Source organism: Musca autumnalis, unplaced genomic scaffold (genome assembly GCF_047663935.1).
Source record: "Musca autumnalis isolate F117 unplaced genomic scaffold, ASM4766393v1 scaffold_4, whole genome shotgun sequence".
NCBI lineage: Eukaryota > Metazoa > Arthropoda > Insecta > Diptera > Muscidae > Musca > Musca autumnalis.
In genome coordinates, this window is record NW_027411977.1 from 248001882 (window position 1) to 248023115 (window position 21234).

At 36.6% G+C, this 21234-nt stretch overlaps 1 protein-coding gene across 6 annotated transcripts in view; it reads left to right on the top strand.

Moving 5' to 3' along the window:
* The first annotated feature begins 14696 nt into the window (after nucleotides 1–14696).
* Nucleotides 14697–21234, top strand: part of tey (teyrha-meyrha) — a 41895-nt gene continuing 35357 nt past the window's right edge. For 4 of the 6 annotated variants that reach the window (XM_073987311.1, XM_073987309.1, XM_073987312.1 and 1 more), the window contains exon 1: nucleotides 14697–15777. In XM_073987311.1, the coding sequence (XP_073843412.1) occupies nucleotides 15661–15777 (117 nt within the window). In that variant the 5' untranslated portion in view covers nucleotides 14697–15660. The remainder of the gene's footprint in view (nucleotides 15778–21234) is intronic. The other 2 variants (XM_073987308.1, XM_073987310.1) reach the window with 2 other exon arrangements.

Here is a 21234-nt window from a genome sequence, read left to right on the forward strand (position 1 = left end):
AAGGGTCTATAGAAGCACCCTTTCTTTGAAAAAGGGTCTATAGAAGCACCATTTCTTTGAAAAAGAGTCTATAGAAGCACCATTTCTTTGAAAAAGAGTCTATAGAAGCACCCTTTCTTTGAAAAAGGGTCTATAGAAGCACCCTTTCTTTGAAAAAGGGTCTATAGAAGCACCCTTTCTTTGAAAAAGGGCCTATAGAAACACCCCTTCTTTGAAAAAGAGTCTATAGAAGCACCCTTTCTTTGAGAAAGGGTCTATAGAAGCACCCTTTCTTAGGGAAAGGGTCTATAGAAGCACCCTTTCTTTGAGAAAGGGTCTATAGGGGCACCCTTTCTTTCAAAAAGGGTCTATAGGAGCACCCTTTCTTTGAAAAAGGGTCTATAGAAGCACCCTTTCTTTTAAAAAGGGTCTATAGAAGCACCCTTTCTTTGAAAAAGGGTCTATAGAAGCACCCTTTCTTTGAAAAAGGGTCTATAGAAGCACCCTTTCTTCCAGAAAGGGTCTATAGAAGCACCCTTTCTTCGAGAAAGTGTCTATAGAAGCACCCTTTCTTTGAGAAAAGGTCAGTAGAAGCACTCTTTCTTTCCGAAATGGTCTATAGAAGCACAATTTGTTTGAGAAAGGATCTCAAATGTCATCTACATGGCATTAGATGAGCTCAAATGTCATCTACCGGGCAGTAGATGAGCTCAAATGGCATCTACTGGGCAGTAGATGAACTCAAATGTCATGTACTGGGAAGTAGATGAACTCAAATGTCATCTACTGGGCAGTAGATGAGCTGAAATGTCATCTACTGGACAATAGATGAGCTGAAAAGTCATCACTGAACAATAGATGAGCTCAAATGTCACCTATGTGGCAGTAGATGAGCTCAAATTGTATCTACTGGGCAGTAGATGAACTCAAATCTCATCTACTGGACAATAGATGAGCTGAAATGTCATCTACTTGGCAGTAGATGAGCTCAAATGTCATCTACTGGGCAGTAGATGAACTCAAATCTCATCTACTGGACAATAGATGAGCTGAAATGTCATCTACTTGGCAGTAGATGAGCTCAAATGCCATCTACTGGGCAGTAGATGAGCTCAAATGCCATCTACTGGGAGGTAGAAGTTATCAAATGTCATCCACTGGCCAGTAGATGATATCAAATGCAGGGATGCCAACTATTCTGAAATCGCTACAGCCACATACGCACCATAGGTCTGTAGCGATTTTTACCTTAAAACAGTTGAAATTCCTGCTTAAACAGTGGTTTTTGTACGTCAAAAATCACCACAAGTAGTGGGAAAACCACCACCTTGGCTCCCCTGATCAAATATCATCCGCTGGGCAGTAAATAAGCTCTTAGGTGACGTATTATGTTTTCATCTATAGAGATGTAGATGATTTCTTAGGTTATCTACTGCAAATTAGACGAGTAATCCTCCAAAGTTGAATATGTTCAACTTATCAGTCCCACTGTGTCTGTTACCATTTATCATAATGCAAACTAAGCGGAGTAAGTGGTTCACTTCGGAAATTACACGCATGTTCTCTGAAGAACATATTCCTTCTATTCAGAAAAAACAGAAGACAAGAAGTAAAAATATTGGATAATAAAGGGGTTAAGCTGTATTCCACTCTTTTCTTTCCTCCTCCATGCTAGCCTTCCTGCCTGCTTGCATCCATCCATGCTTGCCACAACTGTCTGTCTAACCAATTCCGTTGTGTTACGAGGAGTGTGGTTGTTTGGCATCTTAATCTTTCTCTTCTGACTTGCTGAGATATTGGCTGATGTGTGTGTTTTGAAATGTGGAGATGTTATTCTAACATTTTAACATTTGGGGTTAAGCAGCAGAGCGTGTGTGTGGCACGACGACGACGATACTGTTTACATATCAAATCATGGCATTTAGCGAAAAGGGGGAGCGAGCGTATTGTTTATTATTGTGAATTTGAGGCGGAAGGAACAAGGTGTTACCATATGTTGCCAGCCACTTAGTTTCGATTTCATTTAAACCGTAATGATGTTTATAATGACTGTGATATATTTTTATGATTGCTGGCGAGGTTGGATGCTAGCTAGACACAAGGAGTATTTATACATACCACTCCAGATTCGGTGTTTATAAATGTTGTGTGTCAAAAATAAAGCAATCAATAAAACAATACAAAAGCAAAGTGAACTCTTGATTAAAATCGCATCCATGCCCATACTGAATGACCACCAACCACGCGGCTCTGAAGTGAAAAACAAAATTGCCACAGCATCATTGGCAATGATGACTCTGTAAAAAGTCAAGTAAATGTTGTGCAGCAGGCAAATGTTTATAAAGCGTAAAAACGTTCAACTTCAACATTGGCTAATTGGATTGCTGGCTGCGGATAGTTGGAGAGAGGAAGAGCTGACTGACTGACAATTATTGTTGAAAAGTCATCATCGTCATCATGAAGAGCGCATTTGAAATGCAAAATGTTCCATATGGTGTATATTGTTATGACGTTAATTTTAGCTGCTACTAATGTCATGCATTGGGCTTGAAGTTTCATACCTCTCCTGCATTAGTGTTAATATTGTTCGTAGAAGAATTTAGCTGTAACTGTTGTTGCAATGATTCTGTTATTGCTGTCATTTTTTACAATGACTTTAAACGACAAAAGTCAGGTGGAAAAGAAAGAATTATCGTCGTGGGTACGCATTATTAAAAAGAGTGTCGATGCCTGCGTTCTTGAAACATTTTAAATGGAATATTGATGTCCTTCAATCTCATAATTTCTTCAGAATAAATAAGAAATAGTAATAGGTTATTTCAATGATGGCTGCATATTCGAATGTTATATGTTTTTTTCATGGAAACTGTTAACAACCCGCTTATCCAAAATATGTTCTTTTTTGCTAGTCTGTCCAGTGAATAGTCTCATGTGTTCCCTGAGTTTCAATAAATAATATAACTATTTATACTATAAAGGACCTTAATCTGGAAGGATTCCATTTTAAAAAATATATAAAGACTTTCTACTTCGTGGTTTCTAACTCAGCTGAACCAAGAGTTCCGATCACATTTTCCACATCCCGCAAAGCCCCAAATAGTATGACCTACATTGTTTGCTACTTGTATCAACATAATTTCATTTTCTTTAAATAATTTATCATCTCACTTGCTGATGATGAGAATATTGGAATTTGCGGCTATATCACTTTTGTTCAAAAGAATTATCTTCTCTTCTACTTTTGACCAGAATAAAATAACCACTCTATAAATTATCTTTGCTTTGTTATAAACCTTGGATAATACTGTGATGATGATGATGTTGACGAGTGTGTTCGTCTTTACTGTCGGACAGTTTGTTATTTATCAGGAAAAATATAATAAAACCACTTGGCAAAAATATTTTCTTCGATGTTGGTCTTTTTTATTGTTAAGTAGCTAACACCCACTCACTGATGAATGAGCAACCTCATATGTTTTGAGAGTCATGTACATACATATTTACTATATTGTGTTCTATATACACAACAGAGAAATGTCTACTTAAAACATTTTTGCTAAAAAAATAGGGATTTCAATGGCGGAATGAAAACAGTTTCCATTTCAATTAAATTTGGTTTGAACATATGGATCCCATTTGAGGGAAGATGATCTGATAGGAAAACTACCTGAAATAATATCCAAATATTCCTGACGATCGGACTCAACCACCCGAGAAACGTAGCATAACGGTGGGATGTGTGGGACTTCTGTAGACTCCTAATTTTTCAGTGTACCTCTTAAGTCATTACAGCTCGTCTCGAAAGAGATTAAAGCCTTCATTTTTCTAGTTATGAAAATTCCTCTAAATCGCAAGGGCTGCCAAATATTTTGGTTATAATATTGGTAAAAATGAAATTATTTAATATAGATGTATGGATTTCCTTAAACTTTTAGTCACTTTCAACAAATTCGAACAAATGGCCACTAGTGCCAAATTGTAGCCTAGCGCCTGTTGATTTCAAAACTGTATAGACTTTTTGCGGAAATTTGCGGTTTTGGCAGTTAGTGGCCAAAAGTCTAACTCCCTTTTTTAGCTGCTGTATTCATATTTTTTGAATTTTTAAAATTATTTTTATTATCCTTTATTATATTTATATTTATGTTTAATGTAATGTTTTTGTGCTATTAGTGATTTCTTTTACATGGTAACTTGGAGCCGCTCTGAAAACTCGCGATTGAAAAATAAAAGGTTTTGGGGGTATACACTTTAATAAATATTTTTTCTTGCTTGGGACACCCTAATGTTGCAACGCGTCAAAACTTGGAAATTTCCCCGCACTGAGAACCAAAAATACGTTACTACAGGTAATACTGCAGAAAAAAGGAGATTAAATCTTAAAAAGAACAGAAAAATATATGGTAACCCTATGGAGGCTGTGGCCAAAAGTGGACCAATGTCACATTTATTTACAAAATCCTGTTCTAAACTCTGACTTAACTATTAAAGCATAATCCGTTTAGAATCTTTTAAATATCTGTAAAATACATAAAATCGAGATAGAAATCATATATGGGGGTATAGCAAATCATGGACCAATATTGACAGTTTCTCGCGGAGAGGTTTGCTATGCAATAACAACGCCTAGCACCGGATTACAGCGAATTCGGTTAAACAATATGTTGGCAACAGTAAAATACTTCAATTCAGAATGACTCTCTACATGGGAACCACGCGAAATTCTGGACCTAGGACTCCAATATGGACCCTTTCTGAAAGAAAAGGTTCTCCTATGGACCCTTTCTGAAAGAAAAGTTGTTTCCCTTTCTGCAAGAATGAGCGCTTCTATGGACACTTTCTGAAAAAGGTTGCTTCTATGGTCTTTCTGAGAGAAAGGGTGCTTCAATGGACCCCTTCTGAAAAAAGGGCGATTCTATGGACCCCTTCTGAAAAAAGGGCGATTCTATGGACCCTTTCTAAAAGTCAGGGTGCTTCTATGGACCCTTCCTGAAAAAAAAAGGTTCTCATATGGACTTTTTCTGAAAGAAAGGGTGCTTCTTTTGACCCTTTCTGAAAAAGGGTGCTTCTATAGACCCTTTCTGAAAGAAAGGTTGCTTCTATAGATCAGATACACCAAAGAATGCTTCTTTAGACATTTTCTGAAAGAAATGCTTCTTCTATAGACCCTTTGTTAAAGAAAGGGTGCTTCTATGGACCCTTTCTGAAAGAAAGGATTCTTCTATAGACCCTTTCTGAACGAAAGAAGAAAGGGTGCTTCTATACACCCTTTCTGGAAGAAAGGGTGCTTCTATACACCCTTTATAAAAAAAGGGTGCTTCTATACACCCTTTCTGGAAGAAAGGGTGCTTCTATACACCCTTTATAAAAAAGGGTGCTTCTATACACCCTTTATAAAAAAGGGTGCTTCTATACACCCTTTATAAAAAAGGGTGCTTCTATACACCCTTTATAAAAAAGGGTGCTTCTATACACCCTTTATAAAAAAGGGTGCTTCTATACACCCTTTCTGAAAGAAAGAATGCTTCTATACACCCTTTCTGAAAGAAAGAATGCTTCTTTAGACATTTTCTGAAATAAATGATTCTTCTATAGACCCTATCTGAAAGACTGGGTGCTTCTATGGACCCTTTCTGAAAGAAAGAGAGCTTCTATGGACACTTTCTGAAAAAAGGTGCTTTTATGGAACCTTTCTGAAAAAGGGTAATTCTATGGACCCTTTCTGAAAGAAAGGTGCTTCTATGGACCCTTTCTGAAAAAGGTGATTCTATGGACCCTTTCTAAAAGACTGGGTGCTTCTATGAACCCTTTCTGAAAGAAAGAGAGCTTCTATGGACACTTTCTGAAAAAAGGTGCTTTTATGGAACCTTTCTGAAAAAGGGTGATTCTGTGGACCCTTTCTGAAAGAAAGGTGCTTCTATGGACCCTTTCTGAAAAAGGTGATTCTATGGACCCTTTCTAAAAGACAGGGTGCTTCTATGGACCCTTTCTGAAAGAAAGGATGCTTCTATGGACCCTTTCTGAAAGAAAAGGTTCTTCTTAGGATCGTTTATTTAAGGGAATTCTTGTATTCCTGTTTACAGCCATATCGAGTTCTACAAAAGAACTATATGGAACTATCTCGTTCATTTCGCAGTTCCAATGGCCCACATTTTTTCTTTGAACATTTTTTCTTGCGTATACTTACTACCACACGTCACATTTCATGATGTTACTCATACGCTTTGGAACTAGTACAAGGAACTAGATTACCCAACTCTACAGCTATATAATGTTGTTCGTGAGCTAGTCCATGCTACCTGACTTAATGGTCCGAAAGCTCTACAAATCATACAGTGACCAACAAAATGGTTTGTTGGAGCCATAAAGAGTGAGTGATATTGATTCAACCTTTGCACATGGTATAATATAGACAAGGTTTATCGTTCAAATCCTTCCGGTACCACCCTCACAAAGTGCACAAGTTCATGTGCAGTTTACGGGTTGTTTTGTAATTTTCAACGAAGGTAGCCCTTGTGATTCTAATTACAACGATATAATGTTTGTTGAGGGCAAATTTCCTACAGTGACTTAATTGGTTTGTTGGAACGGTAAATATCGAAAATTCAAAAAAAGTACTATATCAGTCCATTCCTTCATGTACCTTCTCCACAACACTTTTGCGCTTAAATCCAAAACAAATTTATAAGCAAAAATTGACTACGGTTATTTTGCCCTTTCAACTAAAAAGAGAAAGTGAGAAAACACACGGGGAATTTCTGTTCAGAATAACCCTCTATATTTTTGTCGGAAAGTTTGTGTGTTTTAAAAAAGCCAACAAATTATGAAAACCCGCTAAATATATCATTTTTGGGGAAAAGGATTTCGTTTGTGTAGCGTTATTCGATCCGACCACACATGAAATAAAAAAATAAATAATAATAACAATATTCATTTGCCTCATATGCAAAATAAATCATTTGAAACGCTATTGAAAGTCACACTTATTTTCTGTCGGCTAAATTCGAATCAGTGCAAATTGTTATTTTGTTTGTGTGTTTCAAAAACCTAAGGTTTCACAATCGATAGTGAAAGGTAACAAAGGGCATTTGGAGATTCTATAGAAATCAAAAAAAGCATGAAATGATTGGAAATTAGAGCTTCCTTACAATAGTTTCCATAAACTATTTTTTTTTTTTTTGCTTGGGATTTTGAAAATTTTGAGGTGCGTATTTTTATCAAATTCTTTGAAAAGTAACATCCACAAGAACCTAAACATCTACAATTCAAAATAAAAAAGAAAGCTTATGCGTTTTATAAAACCTATCCTTTCATTATATTTGCTGAAGGCCTCTTATATTGAGGCGTTGGTTCTACCATGGTTAGGTCAATGTCATCTTTGATATGGTCCAAGGAGTTATAGGAGTTTACATTTTCATTTAAAATATTTCAATTTCATCTTTAATCTCCAATAATTATAGATGTTCAAATTTCTCCCTATTGGATACCCTATAAATATGCCTTCAACATATTTAACCGGAAAAGAACTTAACGAAATAACCAGAATTTATTTTATAATATAGACAAAGAAATAAGAATTTAATTTTGTGGCAAACCAACAACAACAAAATACATTCTTTTGAAGTTGTTGTTGGAAAGTATTTTTCACAAAAAGAAAATGCTACAACAACAACTATGTATTGTTAACAAAAAGTTTATAAATAAAGCATATCTAGTAAAATGCCATGATATTTTGGCTTCAAAGTTCAGTTCAGTCAGTTGAGGCCAGCCAGCAAGTCCAGTACAGTGTAGTAGTAGTCAGTCATCATATACGACCGTGTATGGGACTCACTCACTCACCCAATGGATGTTTCTTAACTCCCTACCGTTTTGCCGTATTCCTCCAACATTTTAGGTACTGTTATTTACTTTTTTACTTATGTACTGCTGAGAAGTAAATAAAGTTCCAACTCAACTCTCCGTTGGTGTATGTTATTGCAACAAAAAGGCAGACATTGTTAGATAGGGCGTAACTTGAAAATGATGATGATGTTGATTATGATTTTGTGTAAGGAAAAAAATGCTCCTAGTCTCCGCTCTTAGGTAAGTCTATACAACAAAGCCTAAACATGCGCAGTTGCCATATGAATGGCAGGCACCTCCCTTCCTACTGCCCACCCATATCAAACACACATCTTATACACATAACAGTTAAAGAGGAAGAAACAATAAATGTTGTTGTTGTAACTTTTCAAACAAAACGGCAAAGAAATGACACCACAACAACAAAGTGAAGTGTAAATCTCACTTCAATTTAGCCAACAATCCGAAACATTATAAATCTTTTTGAGAATGTCGACTTCTAATGAGCAAAAACTTTGCCAAAGAATGTTGTTGTACATTGTTGTAAAATTTACTAACAAACCAATTAAATGGCCACGAAAAAGAAGAAGACTATTACAGCAACTCTGCCCAAAGCAACTGTTTTCTCTGCTGCTGCAGTTGGTACTTGTAAAGCGGCTGTAATAACGACGATGAGACTTTATTCACTTTACTTCGGGAACTTCGATGTGATTTAAGCTTGCTTGTTGTCCTCTTTCTGTTTTTTTTTTTCATTTCTGCCTTCACATTTCAAGATGGCCATCATTTATGGCGTCTTGACAAGTTACAACTCTTTTTTTTGTTTTCCTTTCTCACTACGGACACCAGCATTTCTTTGCCATTTCGAAATGGCTGGCACCATTTTTTGTGTATTTAAGAGAGTTTATGTATGTATATATGAGCATGTATGTGTTTGGAAGAATAATGCTTTATTTACTTTTGAACCATGGACTTGTTAACAAACTAACTAACTCTGTACTAGCATTTCGAATGGTTATGGGGGGCTACCATTTTAGTAAAGACGTTGGCCCAAAAAAACTCATTTCCCAACAAAATCATAAACAGCAAAGACATGATGAACAACAACAACAGCACATAACCTAAACTAGGAGCCCCAAAGATAAATGTTGGTTATTATCGACTGACCAAATAGGACAAGTAGCAGTAGCTGTATTTTCTTGCCACATATGTACATACGTACGAATCTCAAGCTATGTCTTGATTAACTGCGTTCGAAATGATGGTCAATTTAAGTATCGCTTGTTTGGTAGAAACACGATGACTGACCACAGCATTTAAATGGTGTTTCAAGTGGGATAATTGAAAGAAACTGGTTGTAATTGGAAAAGTAAATTAAATCTTTAATATCCTCTTCGAAGTTTTCTTTAAGTAAGTTACATTTTCATAGCGTGAGCGACTTGTGCTCCAATGTATTGCTGTATCCTTGATGAAAATCTCATCTTTATGGAGTAGCCGAATATTTGGTGTTTAATATTAGGGAAATAAAATATAGTTCTTTGGTAAAAGTGGAGTTAGATTACTCTATTGTCTTTTCAGAAATACATTCTACATTCTAGAGAAGTATCGTGTCCTCGGACGCACTCGAAGAAACACTATTCACCATGGCGGACTGAATTCTGTGGATAGCACAAAAGATACACTCATACTAAGAAAAGTTATGTAAAGGGACACTCAAAACCCACTTATATAAAGAGAAATAAAATATAATTCTTTGGTAAAAGTGGAGTTAGATGACTCTATTGTCTTTCTCTGATCAGAAAGATCAAGTTGATACTACGTCAGATATAGAAAAAGCTGTATACTTTCTATAGAAGTATCGGGTCCCCGGACGCGCTCGAAGAAACACTATTCACCATGGCGGACTGTATTCTGTGGATAGCACCAAAGATACACTCATACTATGAAAAGTTATGTAAAGGGACACTCAAAACCCACAAATCTCCCTACAAATCTCCGGGGCCAGATGGTATTATTCCAAAAATGCTACGAAGCGCGGAGAGCATAATTAAACCTTGGCTAGTGCACATCTACATTAGATATCCCTATCCCTTAACTACGTAGCAACGAGTTGGAGAAAGGTAAGGGTTTTTTGTTGTTCTTAGAGCACAAACAATACACCTTAGACGCCTTTCTGGCTGTAGAAGCTGCCTTCAACAAAGGGGTCGATTATGCACTGCCACTAAACTTGAGTTGCGTTGTCAATTGTCAGCACAACTGAGATGAAATGTTGTATTATTGATGTCAACCCAACTGGGTTGTCGATAAACGTGTTATCGATCAGTTTTTTTTTTCAAACTTGTGAACTCTATATTAATCCAAAAGGCACAATTCGCACAAGTCGAATCCATTGGAATTGCCATCTGCACTGTAAGTTGAAGCTCATGTTGGAAAGATCTGTATAATCAGTAAATTATTTTAGGTTTAAGGCGTATTTTCGATTGAAAAGGATGTTAACATTGTGGAAACGTTAAAGGATGACTTCAAAGTAAATTACAGATCAACAGCAATACCCCCACTTTTAAAAATATGCGCTGCGTTGTGATTTTTTGTGGAGGGAAGTTTCCAAAAGTCCCATGACAATGATTACAACAATTGCATTGTTCGATCTATATTGTCGAACGTATTGAAGGAAGTTGTCCACATGATAGAGGACAAATTGCGCCAAATTTAGATCGTTTCGGAGGAGAAACAAAGACAAAACAAAATAATTTTTATTCAAAAACGAAATTCCCTGGTGTTGTCGGCTGTATAGGTGGAACCATCTTCAGTTGAAGGTTGCCATACATAAAGTAATTTTGACAACTGACAACTCCACTCAACGATAATTGCTATCGATAATCGACCCGAATGTTAGCACATCAGCAATAGAAAAAGTTGTAGGTAACTTCGGCAATTCCTCAGTAGCTGGAAAATCACCATGCTGCATAGTAGAGTTACTAATGCCATACTGGGAAATAGCATGCGGTCAGACCACACAAACGAGAAGGGGTGATTTCGCTACTGATTTGGCTCTTTGTCATTAACGAAAACCTAACCAAACTTGACCACATGGGGATTGAGGTGGTTGCTTATGCGGACGATATTTTAACACTTGTCTGTGGGTTGTTTCCGCCCGTGCTGGGTTATATCATGAAGAGAGAGCTGAAATCACTGGAAGAAGTGGCCTGGATTGAATCCAGAGCAAACTGAAATGGTGCTATACTTACAAAATCCAAACATGCAATCCCCAATGTACAAAATACTTAGGCGTTATCCTAGGCACAAAACTGTCATGAAAACGCAACATGGAATATCGTGCTCATAAAGCAATCATTGCATATTACGCATGCATGAAAGCAAATGCGCCTTGTAATGCTACAAGACCACGTGATCTAGGAATGTGGAGAAATAGAGCGTGCTTCACAAAGTACTGAAAGAAATATCAACTAATGCCGATTACTGCACTTTTAATAAGCCTTTTGAAGTTAAATTTCCGAGCAGGAATAACGGATCACCACTGACGAGATGCGCCTTGTAATGCTATAAGACTACGTGCTCTAGGAATGTGGAGAAAAACGGCATACGGGAGTGTATCTCTGCTTCACAAAGTACTGAAAGAAATATCAACTAATGCCGATTACTGCACATTTAATCAGCCTTTTGAATATAAATTTCCGAGCAGGAAAGAATGGAATAACGGATCACCACTGACGAGATGCGAAATCAAGGTATACATAGACGACTCTAATACTATGTTTACATTTGCGAAATCCACTCGATTTCAAATGTCAATTCCATAGCCCTAACGTCAAATGAAATCCAATCGATTTCAAATGAGTTTTCATTTGACGTATAAGCAAAGGAATTGACAGTTGAAATCGAGTGGATTTCATAAATGTAAACATAGCATAAAGTGAATTGTGGAGTCGGCCCTGGTATCTTCTCGGAAGAAGCAAACGTAGCTACATCCACAAAGCAACCTGAGGACTGCAGCGTTTTTCAGGAGGAGATAATGGCTATAAAGGAAACCTGTAATACACTTCAATCTCAAATGGAATTATTGTTGACAGTCAAGCGACGCTCCTACCGTTAAAATCAAACACTGTCACATTAAAGTTAGTGTTGTGTAGTTCCGGAACGAACTAGTTCGACGGAACTATTCTGGAATAGGAACTATTGGAAATACACATATGAAGCTCTTGCATTCATATAGTTCGTTTCATTCTCTTTCTCAATTCCACACTCACTTCGATCTTTCTCGTTCGTTTCGTTCATAATTCAGATGCTGCTACATTGCTACATAAACGTAAATCACTATCGCCGCAATTTGTTCATTTTTATGTCAATTTGTTTATTTCAATTAATCCACCAAACGATAAAAACAAAAGGATCGATGGAAAAGCAAGATTCGTTGAACTATTATGATCTCGAAAAAACTGGAACGAAGAAAGCAAAAAGAACGATGAAAGATATAGATTCCGTGAACTTTATCGCTCTCGGAACTATATTAAGAACTTAGCTCCTTTTGGGAAAAGGAACTAGAAAGATCGATCCACGTCGAAACTAGATTGCTCAACTCTAATTTAAGCTACTGCAGGAACTTGAAGAAGAACTTGCCAAGTTAGGGCTTCTGACCAGACTAGTTCCTACTTGGATCCCAGGTGATAAAGTAACGAAAAAACAGACAAACTAGCCAGTGCAGGATCTAACAAACTTCCAAAGGCATCAGTCAGGCGTCTTCCAATACTATTTAACAAGCAGAGATCAGAGGGGACAAGACTGAAACATGTATGATATCAAAAACTACATGGACACATTACAACATAAAACGTACAAAGTTCCTGATTAGACAAAATCGACGGAAGACTAATTGCGGCGCTAAACGGTGAATGGGCTATTGGTAAGCATGTCCCTACCTACCACGATTACTGCCGCATCTGCGGAAACGAAGAAGGGGAAGAAGCTGTTAAACATCTCCTCTGTTCTTATCCTACACAAATGTAACGATGATAAAAACTACCGTCCCTACACAATCTCGCTGAAGCAACCGATGTAAGTCTGGGAGACCTTCTGAGGTTTCTCAATTCATTGGGCTGGATATAATTGTCAATATACTATAATTGTTATCATTACCCGAGTGGTGTGGTTTTCGAAAACGGTAAACATACTAATTTAGGTATTGAAGGCTATAGCCACCACGTAAACCAACCTTGATTCGAATAATATTCAAATAATTCCTATAATTTTTTTGGATATGGCTCTGGCTTGATCATATTCCAAAATCGATCGGTATGGTATAGTTACAGTTGTCTTTACAGAGATCTACAAGGATATAGAATCCACCACCATGATCAGAACTTGAAAACTAAAACTGTTACCCCAGATTACTTTCTTCTACATAACTCAAAAAACCCTGAACTGCTAAGGGAATATTAATATGGCTTTATTAATATTTTTATTTGCTATATGTGGTTCTAATTTGAACACTATCCCCCATTATTACAAGTCTTCTTTTATTATATTTTGGATTTACCGAACAGATTTAAAGCGTTCTGCTTAACTTAAAGTTAAAAGTGATGATTGAATTTCAAGGAGGAGCTTCTTGACATAAACTTTCAATGTAAAAATTATATTTTTAATGCCTCAAAATTGGTTTATTTTGCGTTTTCAAATGCATCAGATAGTAAAAGAACACATATAATAATGGCCCTATATTCATCAGACGTGAAGATTTTAGAGATTCAAAAAGAATCAATGGAAACAAAAATAGACAATTTAATTTCTCCATTCACCAAAAAGAATGCCTTTGTTTTCGCAGCTGTAAAAATATTTATGAGCTTTAAAGTTCAAAATTGTTGTAGAAATATCCAAAAAGTGTACACCAGGTGGTGACATACATGGCCAACAAAACAGAGAACAGAACAGAAATGGCCTAGGCACAACTATCAACCAACCAAACAGTTAAGGGTATAAACAAAGATTTCGAAACTACAACTGTCAGATAAATGCAGAAGAGCCAACCAACAGAAATGGAAGAAGAAAAAAACGCTACACAAAGAATTACCAACAAAACCATAGTAGATATGGCGATGGACATGAACATGGTAAACGACACGTTTTGTAGTTTACAGCAACAGAAGCAAAAAAAAGCCAACAAGGCAACAATACCAAAAAATGGCAAAGTATTCGCAACAGTAACAACAAAAAATGAACAACGACGACAACAACCATCTGTGCAACCATTTTGGAATAGGACACAAAGAGTTAGTTGTGAACATGTTGTAAATTACTAAAGTGTACTTAACTCACTCGAAGGCAACAACAAACAGCAACAACGACGACTTTCATATACCTACATCTGGTTGCCAGGACTGTCATTTGGTTTAGTCGAAAGAACAACAACCAGCACAATCTACTTTGGACAGAACAAACAACAACAACAACGAAGACAATCAGCCTCAGCCACAGAACCATTTCAATGTACCAGAGTCGAGTCCATAATACAAATGAGTGTGAGTGAGAGTAACTAAGTGATAGCAGTAGCAATCCACTAGTACTGCCTGTGCTGCTGGTAGTCATCAGTAGTAGTCGTCAGTCTATATACCACTTGAGTTTACCAAAAACAAAGCAACAACAACAAAAAGGAAACATAGCAACACACAAACGTATGTTCACACGGGCAATAGCTCACTACTACTCACTCACTTTTCCATCCATAGTGATATACATTAATATAAACCAGCAGCGGCAAGCTACCATATGTTTACAATAAACCGGTTCACTGAGCACCAATCAGCGATACTCACCAGCCATGAGGGGCGTAGACAAAAACACCACACACCAGACCAATGGCCCAAGTCAGTCAGTGTGTGTACATGCTGCTTACTCCTGCTTGCCCTGGCGGCAATGCTGTGCGCAAGTATCTAAAAATGGAACTGGTTTTTTATGTACTGACTCAATAACAAGTCCTACTCGTGCCATACACAAGGCTGGCTGCTGCTGACTGACTGACTGGGCAGCAAAATACAAAAGTCAATTTAGTTCCAAGCAGATTTTACGTACGTGCGGGTGTATCACTCTGTGTCGGAGTCAATGAAAAATTAATCACACTCAACAACAAAAAAAAGAGATTCATAATTACAACTGAAGCTCACTCACGCACATACACAAACGAACGAATACGAGTTGAAAAAAACAACAGCGATTAAAGTAATTGCAAATTTAATTAACTTAACTAGACAACGAACGAACGACACTGTCAGTCGTCAGTCAGTTAATGGCAGTAGCTTCAAATAGTGAGCGGTAGCAGCAACAGTAGTAGTCAGTGAGTGATAGGAAACTACAGGCAGTGTAACCCAACCAAGTGCTTAACAAATTGAATGAATGAAGTGAAGTTAAGTGTGATGCAGTGTGACTGAACGTCCCAACCAACCAGCCAACAACTACTACCAATCGACGGTATAATTATTGTTTGGTAGTTAAGTAATTACATGCATTGTTGGTTACATTCATATGTGCAGTAATTTGAGTTTGTGAATGTGCGCGGCGGTTCGTATTATTGTGACAGGTCACGTGAATACAAAACAACAACAACAAATAATTAGCAATAAATTAAAACAAGAAACATAATTAGTGCCAGTGTTTAAATTTAAGTATTTTGTGCAATAATAGCAAATTTGCAAAAACAAACAAATGCCTCCTAGCCTAACCTTGTGATTAGTTTACATGTTTGAGGTCACAGTTCAGCCTTAAACTTATCCCCGTAAAAGTTCTTTTGAAACCACGTTCCCTTGAATTGGAACATTTTGGTTTTTGTTCTGTATTATGGAAAGTAACGCCTTTGGAAGCAGTCACATACCGTCACAAGCATTGGTCGTTTTATCGGAGGCTGCTTCCGGTTTGCATGAAGCACTAAGAGGACAACGTCCATTTCCTTCACGGGTAAGTTCGCAAAATACAAACAATGATAAGCCTAGAATTTTTGTTATGATGCCGTCGGTTGAGGAAAGATATTCTTATCAACGACTATTATGGAATTTCCCATCACAGATTTACACCGAAGGTATAAGCGTTTTGAGACTAATGGTTCTAGGTTTAATGCGACTTGGACAATCGCTTATAACGACATACTGATAATAACGGCGAAATTGAAACGTCAAAATTTCTGTCCGCCCTATAAAATTTAAACGAATGTCAACTACAGAGATGATCGCTTATACCGACCGAATTTCGTGGATTTTTGACCGTTATTATAGACGAAGTCTACTGTAGGTTAAAAACCAAAATGAAACAGAAACGTGTTTTTCGCCTTAAAATTAAAATTTATTAATGCTATCATTCTGGTGCTTTCGTCTTAACTTTAGGTTCAACCAACATCTATGTATGTGAATAAGTTTATTGCAATTAACATGAAACAGATGTTATCTGCATTTAAACATGAACGAATCAGCGTGAATTTGGCTTTTTCTAAAAACTTTGACCGTAACTCTTCTTCTCTTTCTTCATGGCGCCGCGACCATTATTTCTGAAATTTTTCTCCTCTCGCCAATACGGTACCAATTATATGCGCCATTCTACATTAAGACGCTTGCACGTAAGCAGTTCTTGTTTCATTGCAACGCATTTACACTTACGTAGAATACACTGGACTTTCACTCGAAGAGTTTATTCAACTTAGTTTTATAACAAGTAGGAAATGCGTTAAGTTCGGTCACGCCGAAGTTTTTATACTCTCCAATACAAATTTCAGCCATTTCGGTGGATGAATGTGGCCACAACCTTCAAAATACCGAAAATCGGAAGGTACCGTTCTATGGGGGCTATATGATGGCGTGGACCTATACCTACAAATTTCTGGAGGAAAGTTTTATAACCCCAACGAAGACTTAATACCAAATTTCAGCCATCTCTGTGTGATAAAGAGGCCAAAACCTTCAAAATACGGAAAATCGGGAGATATTGTCCTATGGGGGCTATATCAAAACGTGGACCTATATAAAAATGTTATGATAGAAATGTTTCTTAGCCTCTGGAAACACAAAATACAAAGTTACAACCGATTCTGTTGTCAAATGGGACTAATACATTCAAAATATATTAAAATGACGCGTACTTTATATGGGACGTTATATGGGGGCTATACCAAAACGTGGACCTATATAAACCAACTTTGGTAGGAATATTTTTTGGCCTCCGGAGACACAAAATATCAAATTACAACCAATTCGGTGGTAAAATGGGACAAATATCTTAAAAATTCCTTAAAACAACGATGCGTCACGCGTCATTTTTTATGGGGGCTATACGAAAGCGTGGACCTACATAGCCCGCTTTCAATACCAAAAGTCCTACGTACATACATATAATAGAGTTTTCCAAAATTTCATCCACCTGTATATCGTATCGTGTATCGATGTATAATTGCACGCTGATCAAGAATATATAGTTTGTGGGGTCTACAATGATTATTTCGAGTAGTTACAAACGGAATGACGAACTTAATATACTCCCATCCTATGGTGGAGGGTATAAAACTGCGTAATTTTCGTGGGATATACGTTTTTTTATATTTTTCATTTCTTCATTTTTGACAACAACAATTTCCAGAGATACCATTTTAAAATATTTATTTTTGCTAGTATTTTAACATAAGTTACTGAATAACACCATCGTTAGTGCAAACCCCAAAACCTGGCGATAAAAATAACAACTCGACTGTCGTTAAAAAGTTACAGAATAGGCCCACTGAGCTATATCTCGAAAACAAGAGCTGATAGAGAAAAAATGCTTCCGAAATTAAAAATAAATCGACAATTTGAGTTAGAAACATGACACTTTTTCATACAACTGGCAAATGTTAAGCCATATATCGTCACCTGAAATGCCCAAAGACGTAACCCTCAAAGGGTTACGTCTTTGAGCATTTCAGGGGACAATTTGTATTTCTAAGTACACACGAATTAAAAATGAAATGACAAACGGCTCATTAAATCCTTCGATCGCTAATAGTTACTAGGATAACTGTGGTAATACATGCATTAAAACTACGGACCTTTTCATGTATTGACTTCAAAGCGGGGATCTTTATCATCCCAGCAAAATGTTCGATGCCAAAGATGCCATTCAATCATGTGTGCAACTGGTCTGGCATGTCATCTTTTTAGCATCGATGAATTTTATATGAGCGTGGACCCCAAAAGATGCTATTCATTTTTGAATCCAAAGCATGTCATTCGCACCAATGCTTTGACATGCCATTTTCACCAATGCTTTGGCATGTCATTTTCACGAATGCTTTGGCATGTCATTTTCACCAACCCTTTCCAATGACATTATCTTTACGGCAAGAGTTTTAACAACGTTGGTTGTGATTTCGAGTCTCCGACAACATCAAGCCTATTGTAAATAATTAACCTTATATATTTGGAAAAATGTGTATAAATAAAAACACAAAATTCATCTCTATTGGATCGATGGAATGGGTCCAAATGCTGATGAAAAGATCGGATCTTTCACGACTTCCTTTGCATGGGTTCAAATGCTGCTGAAAAGATCGGATCGTTCACGACTTCGTTTGAACCAACGCAAAAGATGCCATGAAATCACATCATCGCATGGAACCCCTTCCTTCAAATTTTGCTGGGATCTTGTGGTAAAGGTATTATTCATCGACAATGCTACAAATTCGATTGCTGGAATTATTTGTACTTACTTTAATGATGGAATGGGTGGACCAAAATATCTACAATTATTTGTAAACATAGCTTTCTGTGTATGGCTTCGTTACATTAAACGCTGAGCAAAAAGTCTATATAAATAACTTTTCGATTTGTAAATATCACCATTTTCAAAAAGCACGTTTTTATATTAAATTCCATGAAATGCCAGTTCAGATCCCAAAAGAAATATGGGGTTGTTACAGTTATTAGAATAAATACCTGAAATAAAGAAGAAATATGTTATTATTCAATACTAAACTTTTTCCTTAAAATAAAAAAAAAATAGTTCGCAATATAATTAAATCAAGTCCACGTTAAAACGGATATCTTTAATAGTCATTGTTGTTTTATTGTACAGTATAAAATTCGACTCAAAAACGCTACTGAATCTTCCAATATAAGTAAAACTGAGTCCCTAATTTTGAATCCTAAATATTTCGGGAAAAGGAAATATGAAAATATATTAGATTTTGACTACAAAAAAATTAATATTTATTACCAGAATACTGCTTTCCTATTGAATATAGTCCGTCATCTACGTAAAAAGTGGACACATATGGAAACCCGATATCAATTTTCGTAATATGAAAATGAAACGAAAATTCTTGTAAAAGAAGCAAATGTGAAATGAATTTTTTTAATTTCAAATTATCATAGAAACAGAAACCAGCCCCAGCTCTATTTGAAGTAAAAAGAAAAATGTTGAGCTCCTAAAGATAGTACGACATAGCATGTGGCGAGGTTTTGTGTAGTGGAAATACTCAGGAAATGTATTCAACAATGGTAGATTTAACGATCGTTGATTTTGAACTTGCCTGGGAGTATTTTGAAATCCCAGACTGTCTGCGTTCAAAGTAGGCATTCTAAAATCTGCACTATGACCTAAACTGGCAAATTATTCAGTAAGAGAAGTCTTCAAAATATAGACCGATACGGAAAATTGCGTTGTGTTGTTTAAACTTCATCAAAATATTTCAGTTGCACACTCATAAATTGTTCCTCGAAAATGCATCTAAATGTATCAGAAATAAAAATGATACATGTTTGCTTTTTACCTGCGCTAAAAATGCGTATTTTTAACGTTTCGAAACACGTAGCTTCGCAGTTGTTAAGTACAACGGCGTTAAGAAACATAATACTTCGCAGATTTTCAGTAATTTGTAAAGCAACTCAAATTCCCTTCAATGACATACAAACTTCGTATTTAGTATTCCACGATTTCCTTCCAAGTGGGTTCCGACTTATCATACGCTGAAGGCCCAATCAATCGGAAGTTGTTCAAATTTGTAAAAATTAATTAATACTAAAATACCGCCAGATGAATAACAAATTATCTGTAAATCATAAATTATCCATAGATGGAGTTTAAGTTATCTATAAAACGTTGATAAATTATTTCCAAATGGATGTCAACTTATATCAAAACGAAGAACTGGTCCTCTGCTAATTTCGTCATTGCCACAACTTATATATCCATTGATGAGTTCATAACAAATGCTTAGCGTCGGCGGCATTATTTTTTAAAGTAAGAAACTCAAATATTCTGAACATTTGCCACCAAATCAACTCTTCTTCATACCTTTAAGTAAATTTCCAAAACAACGGCGGAGTTAATTCAATTTAAGGCAAAACAATCGAAAACATTTTGTCTACCACAAGAGAGGAACTGACACAACTTTGACAAAGTTCCAATGAAATTGGTCAAACAAACAGATGTACCAAGCCGCAGATACACTAAGCTTAGCTTATAAAATAAACTGAACTGGCTGGTATTTTGTATTTATGATAACTCTACAAATTTCACCTTGCAATGGACAATCAATAGGTTAGCAGCCACCACCAGCAAGTCTTTGTTATGGGGGCCATAAACTCAGTCGGTTGAATACTAAAAAGAACAACGGAGTTAACAACAATGCTTGTTGACTGAGTTCTACACTCAATCGATGGTCCGATGGATGGGATAGATGGATGAATGTATTTTAGTTTTGAATTTAAAATTTCGCGCTTATGGTAGCAGTTTATTTGACCGCAATAAATCAGCACACCCAAAGAGGTTGGCTGATATGTTCCTCTAAACAAAGCCACTGGATTTGTATAACCCACATTCTTGTGTACACACGGCAATAGCAACGCCAGCCACTAAGCACTTTCAAGTTGAAGTCTTGCCACAGATCTGACAGTAAACGGTTTCACAATCAATAGTCTGCGGTGATCCCCAATATTCCTGTATTCTACATCCACAGTTTAGTATGTTTGGTTGCACCATCCATCCGTTGTTTTCTTCGTCTGTCCACTACTGGCCGTCTATTGTGTGTAGATTTTTGTATTGACAATTTATGATTGTGTCCAAGTTTGCCACATGAATGTGTGATTGTTTTTGATACTCTAAAACTGTTTCCCCCTCAACTCCTCTGAATTGCTTCCAAAAGCAGCAATGGCATTGTGGCTCTTCCAAGTCTGTCATCATAAACATGAGCAATGATCATGACGCTGATGCTACAAATGATGAAAAATATTTTAAAACTTTGATCAGATTCGGATGGCCATGATCTCTTTTAAAGGACTAGCAGCAGCAACAACAACAAAGAAACAAACAAGTTTCGCGCCACAATTTGTTGTTGGAAATTTAAAATACGATCTTAAATAGCGGAGTATGTTAAACAACGAATCAATATGTCCA